A 17326-nucleotide genomic window follows, 5' to 3' on the forward strand; every position below is an offset into this window, starting at 1 on the left:
GCTTGTGGGTTTCTTGGCAGGGCGGACGTAGGACCTTATCTTCGATCTAGGGCCACTTTCAGGTGTAGAAGTAACTTCAAGTGTGCCACAGGAGAATGTCTTGAATTCTTTTCTGTTCATGTCATGTATTAAAGACCTAACACACAATATAAATTTAACCTCTAATTTTTTTGTAGATGATGCCATTGTCTATAGTGAAGTACTGTCTGATAACAGTTGCACAAAAGGCCAGAATGGTGACAGTGAAAGACAGATCAGGCATGCACTGCACTACAGAACGAACATTATTAGGTTGAAACTTGACTAACCTGGATTTGCCACATTGGTTTCACTGCTGCTGCTGCTACTCCATGTCTGGTTGCTTCTTGTAATCTGGTTTTACAATAAGTTTTAAGTGATGGAAACAACACTGTAATATTTAGCTCCACATTTGCACCTTTGTTGTTGTTCATAATCTTAAAGTGATCAGCTTGTCTTAAGAATTCAGATAGTATATTAATTGCAGGTTAGTAATTTCAGAATACTGTGGAATATTTTGACAGTCACAACATAATTTTGGTACACTCTCTACTTCTGATTTTTACTGGGCATAAAGTTACGTTTCTTACATAATCACTTCACATAAAAACAGTTCATTTTTCATTGTTAACTGACTGTTTACCATTAATGAAATAGCTGAAGCATAATTCCTCACTTTCTTGAAGACACTTAATAAGACATTTATGCACAGATGTCAGCAGTTGGTTGCTAAATGAGAACGCACTCAAAGAACTTCCAAAAAGACATTTACACTGGTGCTGACTGGCATATAGGTGTTAATAATTAGCCAATTTTGATACAGAGATGTTCACAAGCTTACGCTCAGTTACTGACTTGTCGATTACTACTCATATTTACATATGTGTGTAAGAATAAATTACAAATTATTGATTGACAGAAAAGACAAATTTAGAGGATACAGAATTACATTGGACAAAATAATGAGTCTATTTAACTGTGGCTTGAATAAAGAGAAAATTAACAAAACAATAGGAACTATGTTGTAACTAAAATTTATACTTCTGTGGGTATTTTCCAAGCTTCACGCAAAGTTCACAAGTTATGAATTTTCCTAATTTTCTTAATTCCTCAGTTACCACATTATCCTGATAACCAAAGGCATTTGGTAGGGAAGAAAAATTATGGCAACAGAATCAAGATATTATTTCTTGGAATTAAATATGCTTAAAGTTCAAAATAACAGAAGTATTTTAAAGAGGGTAGACAATTTAATTACAAAAAAACCTTTCAGTTAATGACTTTTCAGGAAAAGTAAAATGTTTACTTGAAAAAGAAAAATTTATTAAAAAAAGACATAACTATTGGCTCATTTAAAATCTTAGCTTCAATATAGATCAAAATTGCTCACTAATCTTTCAAATAAATTGTTTTTAGGTAAACTAATTATTTCTTTGTAGTTAGAAATCTACCTTATTTAGTTAACAACTAAGTTTCATAAGCCTTGGGTTGAATAAGAAATTACTCATTTCATATAATTATAGCATCTGTATTATGAATATAATGGATAAAAAAGAGAAATTATGTATTTAAGGAGTAAAATCATAGCAAGTGGAGGCACCCCGACCTTGCTTTGTTTCAGAGCAAGTGATGAAAATTATGCGGTGTATGGTGTATGCACATAGCATTTCCAACAGGATTGGTTATATTATGTGTAAACACAGTGTGAAATGTGTTTTTGACCACTGCCTAGGATTATGGCCCTTTTAGGGTCTGTAAAGCATGATATTGATTTGTGTAAGATTGGTGCTTGCCATATCCCATGCGGTTGTGGTATGTCTTCCATTGGTCAGACCATCAGGATTACTGAGGACCATTGTATAGAACGTAAGTGTCACACATGCCTCCAACAGCTGAGCAAATCTGCTATTGCAGAACATTGCCTTGGTACTGGGCATTTTGTGGAGTATAACACCACTAAGGTTCTGGTGTGTTATTAAGGAAGAAGTTGACACTGAATTAGCAAGTGACCTCATAGACACAAAGGTTTTGACTTAAATTCTGCTAAGAATCCCACTCTATCCCTGGCCAAACAACAGGGGGACAGAGTTATGAAGCGGAAAGAATCCAGCACATACGGTACAGGAAGTCCCCTGTGCCATGTGTTTCAGTTGTTGCAGATATGGATATAGTTATGATGTTGAATGAATGCCCTGCAGGTACATACTTGCTAGAATTTTGATACCATAATGGATTAGTCATCCTACCAAAAAAAAGTCATTACCTGGAATTTGGTTGGTCATTCAAAGACATTTAAATTGTGTTCTTTCATTGGAGACACATTTTGTACTGTTGTCACCTCAATAATTTGTTTCTGCAATGGTACTCTGTTCTGCAGTTATTAAATCTACTTTGACCACAAATGAATATAATGAGTCAACATCTTGCTGAGATCAAGCATTTCCAATCTTGTGGTTTGTGAGCATCTCACTACAACTGTTACTACCTAAATCTCGTAAATTCACTTGAAAACTGTTTGTCAGTGTCCAAATTGTGAAAATTGTGAAAATAATAGTTGTCAGACATTCACTGTTAAGTAGTTCAACTCTCTCTCTCTCTCTCTCTCTCTCTCTCTCCCTCTCCCTCTCCCCCTCTCTCTCCCCCCCCCCCCTCCCCCACTCCCTCCTCCTCTTTCTTTCCCTCCCCTCGCACTCCCACTCCCCCCTTTTCCCTTATGCGTATCTTCTTGACATTATTTGGTAGAGAATTTGGTTTTAATTGAAGTTAGCTGTTACTCCCTGACCTACATTTTCATACACACCCGGTTATTGTTCGCTAATGGTAACTGATATTGTCTGTTTCCCAAGACCTTATCTTTTATGTATATGTTATTTTGTAGAACTAAATATGTTAATGAATAGTAACTATTAGTGGTTCTTGCCCTTAGAAGTGTGATGTCACAATTGTGAACAAATTTAAGGATTGTGCCCCACAGTCTGATTGTTCACCACTTCTGAGGCCAAGTCTGCATACACCATGTACATAGAAAACCAGAGTCAAAGTTGACATAGTCACCTACTATTCTCCCATTTCTCTCACATTATCTCAAGAACAAAACTCTGACTGGATCAAGTAGTCATGAGATTAGTCCTTGATATTTGGTCTTGCTACTTTTGATACTTGCTATTCTGGCATTGCTAGAAAAAAGGGGGGGGGGGAGGTGGGGTGGAGAAGTGCAGATTGATTGTACATCTGCATTACACCAGTGCATGTATTAGGGATGTCTGTATGATTTGCATTTGTGTGATTTGCTTTTTGATGTTTGATAATTGTCTTACTGTTTGGAATTGGTTAAAGTTTTATGAGAGTTATTATTTTTCTTGTTCCATTTAAGGCATGTTTATTATGATGAAAAACTTCCATTCTGGTAGTATGCAAAATGTTTCTCATATCTGAATTTTATTTCATTGTGTCCTGAGATGTAGAGAAGTGTATGTTTTTAAGTAATGTTTGTGATCATTACTTTTGGTATATAAAATCATCACGTTAGATAACAATTCTTTGAAATTTGAGAAGGGACCATTTTCATCCAAAACAAATGTGTGTTAATTTTATGTTTCAGTTTGATGCAACCATTGACGTCAAACCCTGTGATGCTAAAATGATGACAGAATCAAAACAAAGTGAACCTGATCTTGAACTTGAAGGCCTGCACCTAGGTCGTGGCTGTAATTACTTTGATCAGGAGGTTAGTAGAAGCTTCCTTTTTTTTAAAGTGCAGCGCACATTATTACATGGTGTAATACAAAACATTGTTTCCTGTACCTAACGATAAGGATGATTTACAGAATATATCAGTCATAAGCACTCAGATGATTAATTTTGCAAATTTAGCTCAGCCATTACATATAATGATAACATGATGATTCAGTACGTATGGGCAGTGTTATTATACACATTTACAACTAATTAGTATGTACATGAAGGAAGATCAGAACACAGTCACAAGCAACCTAGCAGACTGAGTCACGCTGAATTTTTTTTTTATTTTTATTTATTTATTTATTTTTTATTTAAAAAAACTGGGGAACCAGCATGTTTCCACTCCACAGCGGCCTGCTTGGTTTACCCTGGAATGTAGTGGTATGCCTGCAGCTCATCACCAGTGATGATTCCTATGCAAATTCATACCCTTCTATGATGTAATGCATCAAGTGATCCAAGCTTATCATCATTCACTGGCCCTTGTGGTTGTCTGTCAAGTTTTTAGGCACCCAGCAAGCACAAACTTTACGAAATTTCAATGTGTCGTGAACAGTATCATACACCACACTATAGGAAGTGTTGAACTACTTCAATAAGGTTTGCAGTTGCACATGCTGGTCATTCAAGATTGCTGCCTCAATGGCTTCGACCTTCTTCAGAGTTGCAGCTGTTACTGGCTGTCCGTAGCATGATGAATTCTCAAGGTTCACACAGCCCTTTCGGTAGAATGCACACCGCATTGCATTGGTACAATTCACATGGTCATCCCCATACATACCGTGTATATCCCTGTGAATTTCACTCAGTTTATGCCCTTTAGATCACAAATATCGAACTACAATTCACTGCTCTTCACAAGTTGATGACTGTAACATGTGCTCCATGTTTGTTTCGTAGTCCAGGCTTCTCCTGTTACACCTGCACTGGAAAACAAAATACCTTATGTAGCGCTAACTTCAGACTATATTGTTGTGAAATTTCAACATTCAGCTGGAATACCAGGGGAGGAAAAAATTATTGTGTGTTACTTTCTGATCCTCCCTCCTGTGTAACCAAATATGGTATAATATATCTAAAAACAAAGATGATGTGACTTACCAAACGAAGTGCTGGCAGGTCAATAGACACACAAACAACACAAACATACACACAAAATTCTAGCTTTCGCAACCAATGGTTGCTTCGTCAGGAAAGAGGGAAGGAGAGGGAAAGACGAAAGGATGTGGGTTTTAAGGGAGAGGGTAAGGAGTCATTCCAATCCCGGGAGTGGAAAGACTTACCTTGGGGGAAAAAATGCGCGCGCGCACGCACACACACACACACACACACACACACACACACACACACACACACACACACACACACACACACACACACACACACACACAAGCAGACATATTTAAAGACAAAGAGTTTGGGCAGAGATGTCAGTCGAGGCGGAAGCGCAGAGGCAAAGATGTTGTTGAATGACAGGTGAGGTATGAGTGGCGGCAACTTGAAATTAGCGGAGACTGAGGCCTGGTGGGTAACGGGAAGAGAGGATGTATTGAAGAGCAAGTTCCCATCCCCGGAGTTCGGATAGGTTGGTGTTAGTGGGAAGTATCCAGATAACCGGGACGGTGTAACACTGTGCCAAGATGTGCTGTCCGTGCACCAAGGCATGTTTAGCCACAGGGTGATCCTCATTACCAAAAAACACTGTCTGCCTGTGTCCATTCATGTGAATGGACAGTTTGTTGCTGGTCATTCCCACATAGAATGCGTCACAGTGTAGGCAGGTCAGTTGGTAAATCACGTGGGTGCTTTCACGCGTGGCTCTGCCTTTGATTGTGTACACCTTCCGGGTTACAGGACTGGAGTAGGTGGTGGTGGGAGGGTGCATGAGACAGGTTTTACACCGGGGGCGGTTACAAGGGTAGGAGCCAGAGGGTAGGGAAGGTGGTTTGGGGATTTCATAGGGATGAACTAACAGGTTACGAAGGTTAGGTGGACGGCGATAAGACACTCTTGGTGGAGTGGGGAGGATTTCATGAAGGATGGATCTCATATCAGGGCAGGATTTGAGGAAGTCGTATCCCAGCTGGAGAGCCACATTCAGTGTCTGGTCCAGTCCCGGAAAGTATCCTGTCACAAGTGGGGCACTTTTGTGGTTCTTCTGTGGGAGGTTCTGGGTTTGAGGGGATGAGGAAGTGCCTCTGGTTATTTGCTTCTGTACCAGGTCGGGAGGGTAGTTGCGGGATACGAAAGCTGTTGTCAGGTTGGTGTAATGGTTCAGGGATTGCGGACTGGAGCAGATTCATTTGCCACGAAGACCTAGGCTGTAGGGAAGGGACCGTTTGATGTGGAATGGGTGGCAGCTGTCATAATGGAGGTACTGTTGCTTGTTGGTGGGTTTGATGTGGACGGACGTGTGAAGCTGGCCATTGGACAGATGGAGGTCAACGTCAAGGCAAGTGGCCTGGGATTTGGAGTAGGACCACGTGAATCTGATGGAACCAGAGGAGTTGAGGTTGGAGTGGAAATTCTGGAGTTCTTCTTCACTGTGAGTCCAGATCATGAAGATGTCATCAATAAATCTGTACCAAACTTCGGGTTGGTAGGCCTGGGTAACTAAGAAGGCTTCCTCTAAGCGACCCATGAATAGGTTGGCGTACGAGGGGGCCATCCTGGTACCCATGGCTGTTCCCTTTAATTGTTGGTATGTCTGGCCTTCAAAAGTGAAGAAGTTGTGGTTCAGGATGAAGCTGGCTAAGGTAATGAGGAAAGAGGTTTTAGGTAGTGTGGCAGGTGATCGGCGTGAAAGGAAGTGCTCCATCGCAGCGAGGCCCTGGACATGCGGAATATTTGTGTATAAGGAAGTGGCATCAATGGTTACAAGGCTGGTTTCCGGGGGTAACAGATTGGGTAAGGATTCCAGGCGTTCGAGAAAGTGGTTGGTGTCTTTGATGAAGGATGGGAGACTGCATGTAATGGGTTGAAGGTGTTGATCTACATAGGCAGAGATACGTTCTGTGGGGGCTTGGTAACCAGCTACAATGGGGCGGCCGGGATGATTGGGTTTGTGAATTTTAGGAAGAAGGTAGAAGGTAGGGGTGCGGGGTGTCGGTGGGGTCAGGAGGTTGATGGAGTCAGGTGAAAGGTTTTGCAGGGGGCCTAAGGTTCTGAGGATTCCTTGAAGCTCCGCCTGGACATCAGGAATGGGATTACCTTGGCAAACTTTGTATGTGGTGTTGTCTGAAAGCTGACGCAGTCCCTCAGCCACATAATCCCGAGAATCAAGTACCACGGTCGTGGAACCCTTGTCTGCCGGAAGAATGACGATGGATCGGTCAGCCTTCAGATCACGGATAGCCTAGGCTTCAGCAGTGGTGATGTTGGGAGTGGGATTAAGGTTTTTTAAGAAGAATTGAGAGGCAAGGCTGGAAGTTGGAAATTCCTGGAAGGTTTGGAGAGGGTGATTTTGAGGAAGAGGAAGTGGGTCCCGCTGTGACGGAGGACGGAACTGTTCCAGGCAGGGTTCAATTTGGATAGTGTCTTGGGGAGTTGGATCATTAGGAGTAGGATTAGGGTCATTTTTCTTTGTGGCAAAGTGACATTTCCAGCAGAGAGTACGAGTGTAGGACAGTAAATCTTTGACGAGGGCTGTTTGGTTGAATCTGGGAGTGGGGCTGAAGGTGAGGCCTTTGGATAGGACAGAGGTTTCGGATTGGGAGAGAGGTTTGAAGGAAAGGTTAACTACTGAATTAGGGTGTTGTGGTTCCAGATTATGTTGTTTGGAATTTTGAGGTTTTGGAGGGAGTGGAGCTGGAAGTGGGAGATTGAGTAGATGGGAGAGACTGGGTTTGTGTGCAATGAGAGGAGGTTGAGGTTTGCTGGGAAGGTTGTGAAGGGTGAGTGAGTTGCCTTTCCGGAGGTGGGAAACCAGGAGATTGGATAGTTTTTTGAGGTGGCATGCTGTTCTAATTTGCGGTTGGCCTGTAGGAGGATGCTCTGAACAGCCGGTGTGGATGTGGGAGAGGAAAGATTGAGGACTTTTATTAAGGATAGGAGTTGAAGGATGTGTTCGTTGGCTGAGTTGATGTGTAGGTGAAGGATTAGGTGGGTGAGGGCACTGGATTGTTCAATTTGGAACTGGTATAGGGACTGATGGAAAGAAGGGTTGCAGCCAGAGATGGGAACTTTAAGTGTGAGGCCTTTGGGGGTAATGCCAAATGTCAGACAAGCCTGAGAAAATAGAATATGGGAGCGTAATCTGGCTATGGCGAAGGCATGTTTGCGGAGGGAATGTAAATAAAACTTAATGGGGTCGTTGTGGGGGTGTTGTGAGGGTGACATGGTATTAGAAGGTGGAAAGTGTACATGAGGCTGATATGAAAACGAAAATAGAAATGTATGGGGAGAGATAAAGGTGAACTGGAAAGTAACTGGAGATCTGGTGTGAAAAAAGGCGAAAAAGTGTTGGTTACAGCTGGGCTATGTTGGACTTGGGTTGGTAGACAACGATGTGCACAAAGGTTAGGTGGTTGTTTTGCCGCCAAAACATGTTAAAGGACAGAGAAATTCGGGAAAATTTCGAAAAAACTGCGTGTAAATGTATTAAAAGGAGTGGTTTTGTGGTGGCAGATTATGAAAATGAAGCTAACAATTGTCTGACGAAGAATTAATGACGTTAAAACCTGTGGGAAGCGGCTAAAAATTATCAGTGATGTGGGAAAAATGGAAATGGAAATAAAGCGAAAGCTATTAGAACTAACCAAAATGGTTGTTTAATAGGTGAAAGGAACTGTTTGTGAACTAGAAACGGTGGATTTTATAGTAGCGGTAGTTGGTTATGGTTTGGAAGTGGGTTACGTATTATTGAGTATATATAGGCGGGATAAAATAGTATAGTGGATTACGGTAAAAAGGAGAAGGTGAATACAAAGTGAAACTACTGGCAAAAACAGAAAGGGAAAATAAGACAACAGAAAATATTTCGAAATGCAACAGTGACAAAAACAAACGTAATTGTTGGGTTCAAATTGATGATATGAATATAATAGAGGGAAACATTCCACGTAGGAAAAATATATCTAAAAACAAAGATGATGTGACTTACCAAACGAAGTGCTGGCAGGTCGACAGACACACAAACAAACACAAACATACGGATAGGTTGGTGTTAGTGGGAAGTATCCAGATAACCCGGACGGTGTAACACTGTGCCAAGATGTGCTGGCCGTGCATCAAGGCATGTTTAGCCACAGGGTGATCCTCATTACCAACACCAACCTATCCGAACTCCCGAGATGGGAACTTGCTCTTCAATACATCCTCTCTTCCCGTTACCCACCAGGCCTCAATCTCCACTAATTTCAAGTTGCCGCCACTCATACCTCACCTGACATTCAACAACATCTTTGCCTCTGCACTTCCGCCTCAACTTACATCTCTGCCCAAACTCTTTGTCTTTAAATATGTCTGCTTGTGTCTGTATATGTGTGGATGGATATGTGTGTGCGCGCGAGTGTATACCTGTCCTTTTTTCCCCCCTACGGTAAGTCTTTCCGCTCCCGGGATTGGAATGACTCCTTACCCTCTCCCTTAAAACCCACATCCTTTTGTCTTTCCCTCTCCTTCCCTCTTTCCTGATGAGGCAACAGTTTGTCGCGAAAGCTTGAATTTTGTATGTTTGTGTTGTTTGTGTGTCTATCGACCTGCCAGCGCTTTGTTTGGTAAGTCACATCATCTTTGTTTTTAGATATATTTTTCCTACGTGGAATGTTTCCCTCTATTATATACAAATATGGTATAACAAACATGTGACTTCTGAAGTACTTTTTTAACACAAAATTGTTACAGTAGATATACACATTTACTGTTTAGAAAGTTTTAAATTTCCCTTAAATCTTCATTTTATTGTTTTTACATGTCAACTTTTTGATTCTCTCTTCCAGTAATCAAATTATTTATTTAAGGAATAAAATGGATTCTCTTTCGATTGTCCATTATTGTGTTTAAAGTTGTTAGTGGTTCTTGTGTGAGAACTGGAAGGCAGTTGTATAGGTACAAGTGTGGTATAGTTGGTGACAAAATTCATGAGACCTCTCACCTTTCCATTACATTGAAATGTACTGCTTAACAGTCCATTACACAGCATGACATGCAAGGGCACCAAGTGCTACCAACATACAGTCTGCAGGTGTGAAGTCGAAAAACTATGGAAGCATTGTCAAGACACTTTTACATCTTGCTGGAGACTATATTGCTGATGATTAATTTATCACTTCTGTTAATCTGTCTTGTTCTATACACTAATGAAAAAAGGCTGTTTAGTGCAAACTGTACTAATAAAAAAAGAATTACAACTTATATTAACAACATTACAAACATTTTCTTGTCTCTTTTGTAATAAAACAAAGTATCCAAAATCGTCACGAATTAACAAGACACTATGCACTTTCGCCCTCAAGACGGTCTATGTCTATGTTCAGTTTGCAGTCATACAAAAGTAGCATTACAGAACATTTCATGGAAATGTAGAAATATAGCAGTTGAGGTGATGTATCCCAATATTAGTTGCGATGATGTTTGCCATCAGCTGTGTACTCTCTCACTTGTGTGATTTGGATAGTTAAATGATTTCCTATGTTATTAATTCATGGAGTTAAGCCAGTTTCTCTGTGATATAATAAAGCCCTTGGATGTGTTAGAAATTAAGTGACATTCGTCAGATCACTGCTTACATTGATATAAATGACCGTGTTAATCAGCGGGACAACGTGTCACACAAATATTTCTCTGTATTTATTTTATATTTTGTATCCTTCTCAGTGGAAAATGGATTCCTATTTCTTCATATATAGAGCAGGATCATGTTTAGTCTGCCAGCTCAAGAAGGAAATGCTTCTAAAATTTCATGTATATAATTGCTGTAGTGCAAGAGTTGTTTTAGCTGTTTCAGCAAAACAATGACACATCACGTTGCTGAATTAAATCTACCACAGATACTATTTGAGTGCTCTGTCTCTTAATTATTTAAGTATATCACTTTTAACTGTTTTCCTATCAAGATTTCAATTAATACTTTTGATAAGCATGTGAGATGCGTTATTGTTCAAAGTTATTTTGTTCATTTGAATGTTGAACCTGTATCTGATCTGAAACTGTTATTGAAAAAGCAGCACAGATTCTAATACTTGAGATAAAGTTCACATAAATATATTGTTCTGATATTAACTCTGAAGCTACAATCAAAATCAAATTTCAACTCGAGCAGTTAAATGAAGCTATTTCAATAGACTGTCAATGTAAGCCACTTTAAAGAAATTAAGTTTTCACTCTTCCTAATTTCCCAAAATCCTAATTTAAACACTTCTTCTCAAAAGGTGAAACTTCCAGTTTTCATTCCAAGATGCCTAATATTTCCAAAATAACTTACTCACCAAAAACTTTCAAAGCTGCCCTTTAGATGAAAGTCCTTTTGTTCAGTTAATATCAACCACAAACTTTCAGTGTAGTCACAACACATTTAAATCAACACACTTTTATTTTTAGCACATTGATATCATATACAGAGGTCATTAAATATTCAAGACATTTTGTGAACTGATACGATTAACATAAATCAGTTTCAAACATCAGTTTTTATAAAAATGCACAGAGAAGATTTGACAATGATGGCATGATGTTCTTGCCATCATGGACAGTCTGTGCCTTTTTGTTTAGTACACAATTAAATAAAGTTCTAAAATTGTATATATGCTTTCACTGCTCAAATATTAAATGCACTGAATAACCGAACACCACCCATTGGGATATTTTGTGATCTCTCAAAGGCTTTTGGTTGTGTGAATCATGAAATTCTTCTAGATAACTTAAGTATTGTGGTATGAGAGGGACAGTGCACAAATGCTTTGATTCATATTTAACTGGAAGAATGCAGAAGGTTGAAATTAACACTACAGATAGTCTCCAAAAATCAGCAGAGTCCTCTAAATGGGAGGTATCAAGATTGGTGTTCCACACGGTTCAGTATTGGGCCTGTGCTTGTTCTTGATATATGTTAATGACTTGCCACTCTGTGTTCATGAAGGTAGAAAGCTAGTTATTTTTGCTGATGATACAAGTATAATAATCACACCCAACAAACAAGAATCAGAAGAGGAAATTGTAAATAATGTCTTTCAGAAAATTATTTAGTGGTTCTCTGTAAGTGGATTCTCACTAAATTTTGAGAAAACACAGTATATACAATTCTTTACAGTAAACAGCATAACACCATTGATAAATATACACTATGAACAGAAGTCTGTTGCTAAGGCAGAATATTCAAACTTTCTGGATGTGTGCATTGATGAGAAATTGAATTGGAAGAAACACATTGATTATCTGCTGAAACGATTAGCTTCAGCTACTTATGCTATTAAGGTTATTGCAAAATTAAGCGATAAACATATCAGTAAATTAGTGTATTATGCCTATTTTTATTCACTGCTTTCATATGGCATCATATTTTGGGGTAGTTCATCAGTTCATCATTAAGAGAAAAACTATTCATTGCACAAAACTGTGTAATCAGAATAATAGCTGGAGCCCACGCAATATCACCTTTCAGACATTTATTTAAGGAACTCAGGATATTCACAGTACCTTCGCAATAAATATGTTCACTTACAAAATTTGTTATTAATAACCCATCCCAGTTCAAAAATAACAGTGATGTGCATAGCTGCAACACTATTCTGGGTTAAATCTGACTTTGGAACAGAAGTGGGTGAATTATGCTACCACAAAAATCTTTGGTAATTTGCCAAATAGCATTAGAAGCCTGACAGGTAACCAACCAACATTTAAAAACAAATTAAAAGAATTTCTGAATGACAACTGTTTCTACTCAACAAACGAATTTTTAGATATGAAGTAGTAACTGAAAAAAAATTGTTTTGTGTAAAAAAAAACTTATGTTAAAGTAACAAGTTCCACATCATTACGAAATGTTGTATTCATGATGTATGGGACAAGTATTAATGTATGTACATATGTATGTATGCATGTATGTATTTATGAATATAATAGAGGGAAACATTCCACATGGGAAAAATATATATAAAAACAAAGATGATCTAAGGTAAGTCTTTCCGCTCCCGGAATTGGAATGACTCCTTACCCTCTCCCTTAAAACCCACATCCTTTCGTCTTTCCCTCTCCTTCCCTCTTTCCTGATGAAGCAACCTTAGGTTGAGAAAGCTCGAATTTTGTGTGTGTGTTTGTGTTTGTTTGTGTGTCTATCAACATACCAACACTTTCGTTTGGTAAGTTACATCATCTTTGTTTTTAGATATGTATGTATTTATGTATACTTTTCTTGCCTAAGTAATGTCACTCAAGCGGGAACTAAGGACGGTGCTGCTCGCTGAAATCTGGAGCTCAGTGGGGATAAATACATAATGAAGTCCGGTTAAAAATCACTCAGTGCCACATACGAGTTAATACAATTGACAGACACAGAAAAGGACCCTAATATCTCATGGAAATCGGGTTTTCTGCCGGATATCAGCGTCTTCCAAACACGATATTTCGACGTCATTACTTGACGTCTTCGTCAGGGAACACCAGATGAAGACGTCAAGTAATGACGTCGAAATATCACATTTGGAAGACGCTGATATCCGGCAGAAAGCCCGATTTCCACGAGATGTCATCAAATCGCCGGGAAAGTCTAAGAAATTACAAGACCCCAATAATTGTGCAATTCTGCAAGAGGTTCTCCTTTAGATCTATAGGTTATGGAATGAAGAGAGTGACAAAATGTATGAGGTAGTAGTTTTCTTGATATTTATGTACTGATTGTCAAACTGCCTGCTAGTGGCTCTTTCACAGAAGAGGGAAAAATCTTGTCTGCAATGAGATTAGAACTAAAAACTAATACAGTCTTCCCCTTGAAGTGTAAACTATTTACAGCTAAGCTAGCATAAAACTGTAGCAGACATTGCTTCCTTGTTTCTCAGTGGTGGATAAGACAGAGAACTCACAATGTAAGTGGTGAAGTAAGCTGCATTTTCCATTGGAACAAGCTTCCTGGACCAAAAACATAAATTTGGTACCTCTAAGTCACCCCGTAAGTGAGAAATATTCAGATCGAAATGACAAATAATATTGAGTGAATTTAGTAGGATAATTCTGAACCATTCAAGGAATTAAATTGAAGTAGTCGCCAAATGTGTTCCACAGCGTTGCCAGTTCTCCATTAGACTAGCTGCAGACTGACTGCATTTCCTCAGCTGACATGCTTCTTGGGTTGGCTGGCACAGAGAAGGTCTTCCTTAAAACATGTGGTGTCACTGACTGCCACTGCATTGACTGGGAGCAGAAGTATCTAATATAGGCCAATGAGTTCTTTTTCACATTTCTGTAACTATGTATTGGATCTAAAGTGTAGTTACGAATAACTTTCAGATGCACCAGTTTTTATTCAGACATCATAAATAAGGAGCAGGGAAGAATTGCACACCAAGACAAAAAAAAAAAAAAAAAAAAAAAAACCCACACTATTTGCCATGGATGAAATTATCCAAATGGGATGGAAATCAGCAGATCTGATGTACACATACAGACAAAGTAATAAACAAATGATTACAATTGTAGACCAGTTGGATGATTTATTTAAGAGAAAGAGCTTCACAAATTGTGTAAGTCAAAGACACGTTGGTCCATTTCTGGCCCTGAATCAGGCAGTTATTTGGGTTGGCATTCATTGATAGAGTGGATGGATGTCCTCCTGAGGGATTTCATTCCAAATTCTGTCCAATTGATGTGTTAGATCATCAGAATTCCAAGCTGGTTGGAGGACCCTGCCCATAATGCTCCAAATGTTCTCAACTGGGGAGAAGTCCAGTGACCTATCTCGAGACGAGATACTGGCAGAAGTAAAGCTGTGAGGGCCGGGCGTGAGTTGTGCTTCGGTAGCTCAGTTGGTAGAGCACTTGCCCATGAAAGGCAAAGGTCCCGAGTTCGAGTCTCGGTCGGGCACACAGTTTTAATCTGCCAGGAAGTTTCATTGATGCGTAATTGTTAAAATAGAGTGCTATGTTAAATATTACAGAACTTGGAGCCAAGTCTGATTCAGTGGACAACGCTAATTGTAATTTCATCTCAGAGACTAATGGAAAGATATAACACAGATTTTAAGATACATCCTGCGTGTACATCAACTTGTCTCCTGAAATAGTTTCTCATCAGATTTTGCTAAACTAAACAAGTTGAAGGTCACATGAATAGGGCAAAACCAGAAGGACATACGGACAAGGAGACTAGGCATCTCACTCTTTACATCACCAAGGGATACTTTGGAAGAGTTGAACACTGGTAAGAAATGAATTTAAATGAAGTGACATTGATGAAATAAATTAAATTTTGGAGATCAAACCTAAATTATTGCTTTCATAAGTATTCCCTTTTTGAAATTGCCCCTATCTAGTTAACAAACACTACTTAAGTGTCACTGAAGATCTATCAGAGTTGTTTCAGACACTTACTTTCATAACTCATGTTGTGGAGTGTACCCCACCTGGTACTGTTGTTACCACAGTCCCAATGCAAAGTAGCATGCAGTCCCAGCATTATTCGAAAAATTTGTAGTCGAAAGCAGATCAACACCTTTTGCCTTGACACTAACGGAATAGATAAGACAAGACTCAACAGTTTCATCTTAACATGCAAGGTGAGAATAAATAAGTCATCAGTTTTATACCACCATCATCTTTGTAGCAGTCAGATTACCTTCACGTAATTCTAAATTCATGCTACCGAACTGGAAACACGCATTGCTTCCAATCTGCACAGAAAACACATTTCACCCTGCAATTTCATCAGAAAATGCAGCTGATGAGGGGAAACCACCATAGGTTGCTCACTTAACACAGTCAAGGGTGAAAATAAAGGGACATTTATTTTGTTTTAGATGCCAACACACAGTAATTTCCAAGAAAATTACGAAATTTTGATGCTACTTCATCAGTTTGCATGCACGACATTAAACCTAGTGAGGTGGTAGTGTAGTGACCAAGACTACAGTTTCAAATTTCTGTGCTCCATGCTCAGATCCAGTTGTATGCTTTTCTTCTTCTTCTTCCTCCTCCCCCTCCTCCTTCTCCTTTCTTTCTTCCTTTTACTTTTTTCCGCCACTCCCTCTGCGGAAGTATGTGTCACTGAGAAATACAACAGGATTATTGACATAAGAAAGAAATATTTCAGATCTCATTAAAAACAATTTCATCATCACAAATATAATATAAACAGTAACTGAAAATGCAAAATGTAAAAATTCATAGCACCTCAAGGAAAGTGTGAAGGCACATATGCCACAGTCACATTTTTAGTGTCAATATCATTAGTAAAAGCAACATCGTTAACACTGTTAAATGCCTCTCAATCCTTTGATAACTCCACTGCAAACCAGGTGTATCAAGTATTTTCATGAAAACTGGAGCCTGTAATTGATTATGGATTTTAGCATGAATTTGCAGTGCGATGAGAATAGGGCACTTTTGTAATGGATGTGACTGTACTGCTTCATCTGTCAGTAAAAGTATATATCATAGGGTTGACAGAATGACGTACGCATTGGCAGAATGACTTTTAATGAACCTGTTGATCTTCAGATTTCTTCAATAACAAGGCCATTGTATAAGGAGGGATAGCTTTTCCCACCCCATGAGTAAGTAATGTACATAAGTGGCCCTTTTTTATGTAAGATCCCAAAACTGATAATAGATTTCTTTGTTTCATTTGGCTGACAGCTATTTCTGTAACTTCCTCACTTCAAAACAATAACATTCTCTTACTAGAGATTTGATACATTCTGTTTTATCCATACTAATAGCAAATTTGGGATGTATTTGGCGACATATTGTTGCCAAATTCTGTTTCCCCTTGAAAAAATCACACCCGATGTTTACGGCTTTGTACTCATGACTTTCCAACAGCAGTGAGACTGTAGCAGCCATTGCCGATGCCACAATAATCATGTAGAAACCACCATGTCCATTGTTTCTAGCATATGTAAAATGATCGAACACCCACAAATCGATAATTTTACATTTATCTCGAGTTGATTCTCTACTTGCCACTTGGGTCCTCCATCACGATAGCTGTGTCATACTTGGGAGCATACACTGCCCAGTTTCTGGAAAACTGTCACCAACAGTTTTTGTTTTTTCTTCAAGGAGTCAGTGGCAAATTTGGTCCTTGAGTCCAACAAGAGATAAACCAGTTAATGGGATGGCATCATAATATATTTACAGTAGCCACAAAATCTGGAAAGCTGTTTGACTATATCTTTGGCATAAATCAAAACAGCTAATTAAGACTTCAGTCTGTGTGTTAATGTAACCAAGGTATTACTTGAAGTTTGCACATGATATAGTGTGGTTCTGAAGTGAATGGGTGTTATCTTCACCCTAAATTTACACTGTATGTGGACCTTCCACTTATTGTACAGTATTTGGTATAGAGCATGCTAACAGTGAAGTGATGCTTTGCATGTGGACTGACAAAATTACTTGTCACATGCCATGCAACATGG

At 39.1% G+C, this 17326-nt stretch overlaps 1 protein-coding gene and 1 non-coding gene across 3 annotated transcripts in view; both read left to right on the forward strand.

The window, feature by feature from the left end:
• LOC126251867 (supervillin) overlaps window positions 1-17326 on the forward strand; it is a 695256-nt gene that overhangs the window by 606440 nt on the left and 71490 nt on the right. For both annotated transcript variants that reach the window (XM_049952554.1, XM_049952555.1), the window contains one exon: window positions 3620-3745. In XM_049952554.1, the coding sequence (XP_049808511.1) occupies window positions 3620-3745 (126 nt within the window). The remainder of the gene's footprint in view (window positions 1-3619; window positions 3746-17326) is intronic.
• Window positions 14699-14773, forward strand: Trnas-uga (transfer RNA serine (anticodon UGA)). Its single transcript has one exon. It is a non-coding gene; the product is annotated as a tRNA-Ser (tRNA).

This window comes from Schistocerca nitens, chromosome 4 (assembly GCF_023898315.1).
Source record: "Schistocerca nitens isolate TAMUIC-IGC-003100 chromosome 4, iqSchNite1.1, whole genome shotgun sequence".
Classification (NCBI taxonomy): Eukaryota; Metazoa; Arthropoda; class Insecta; order Orthoptera; family Acrididae; genus Schistocerca; species Schistocerca nitens.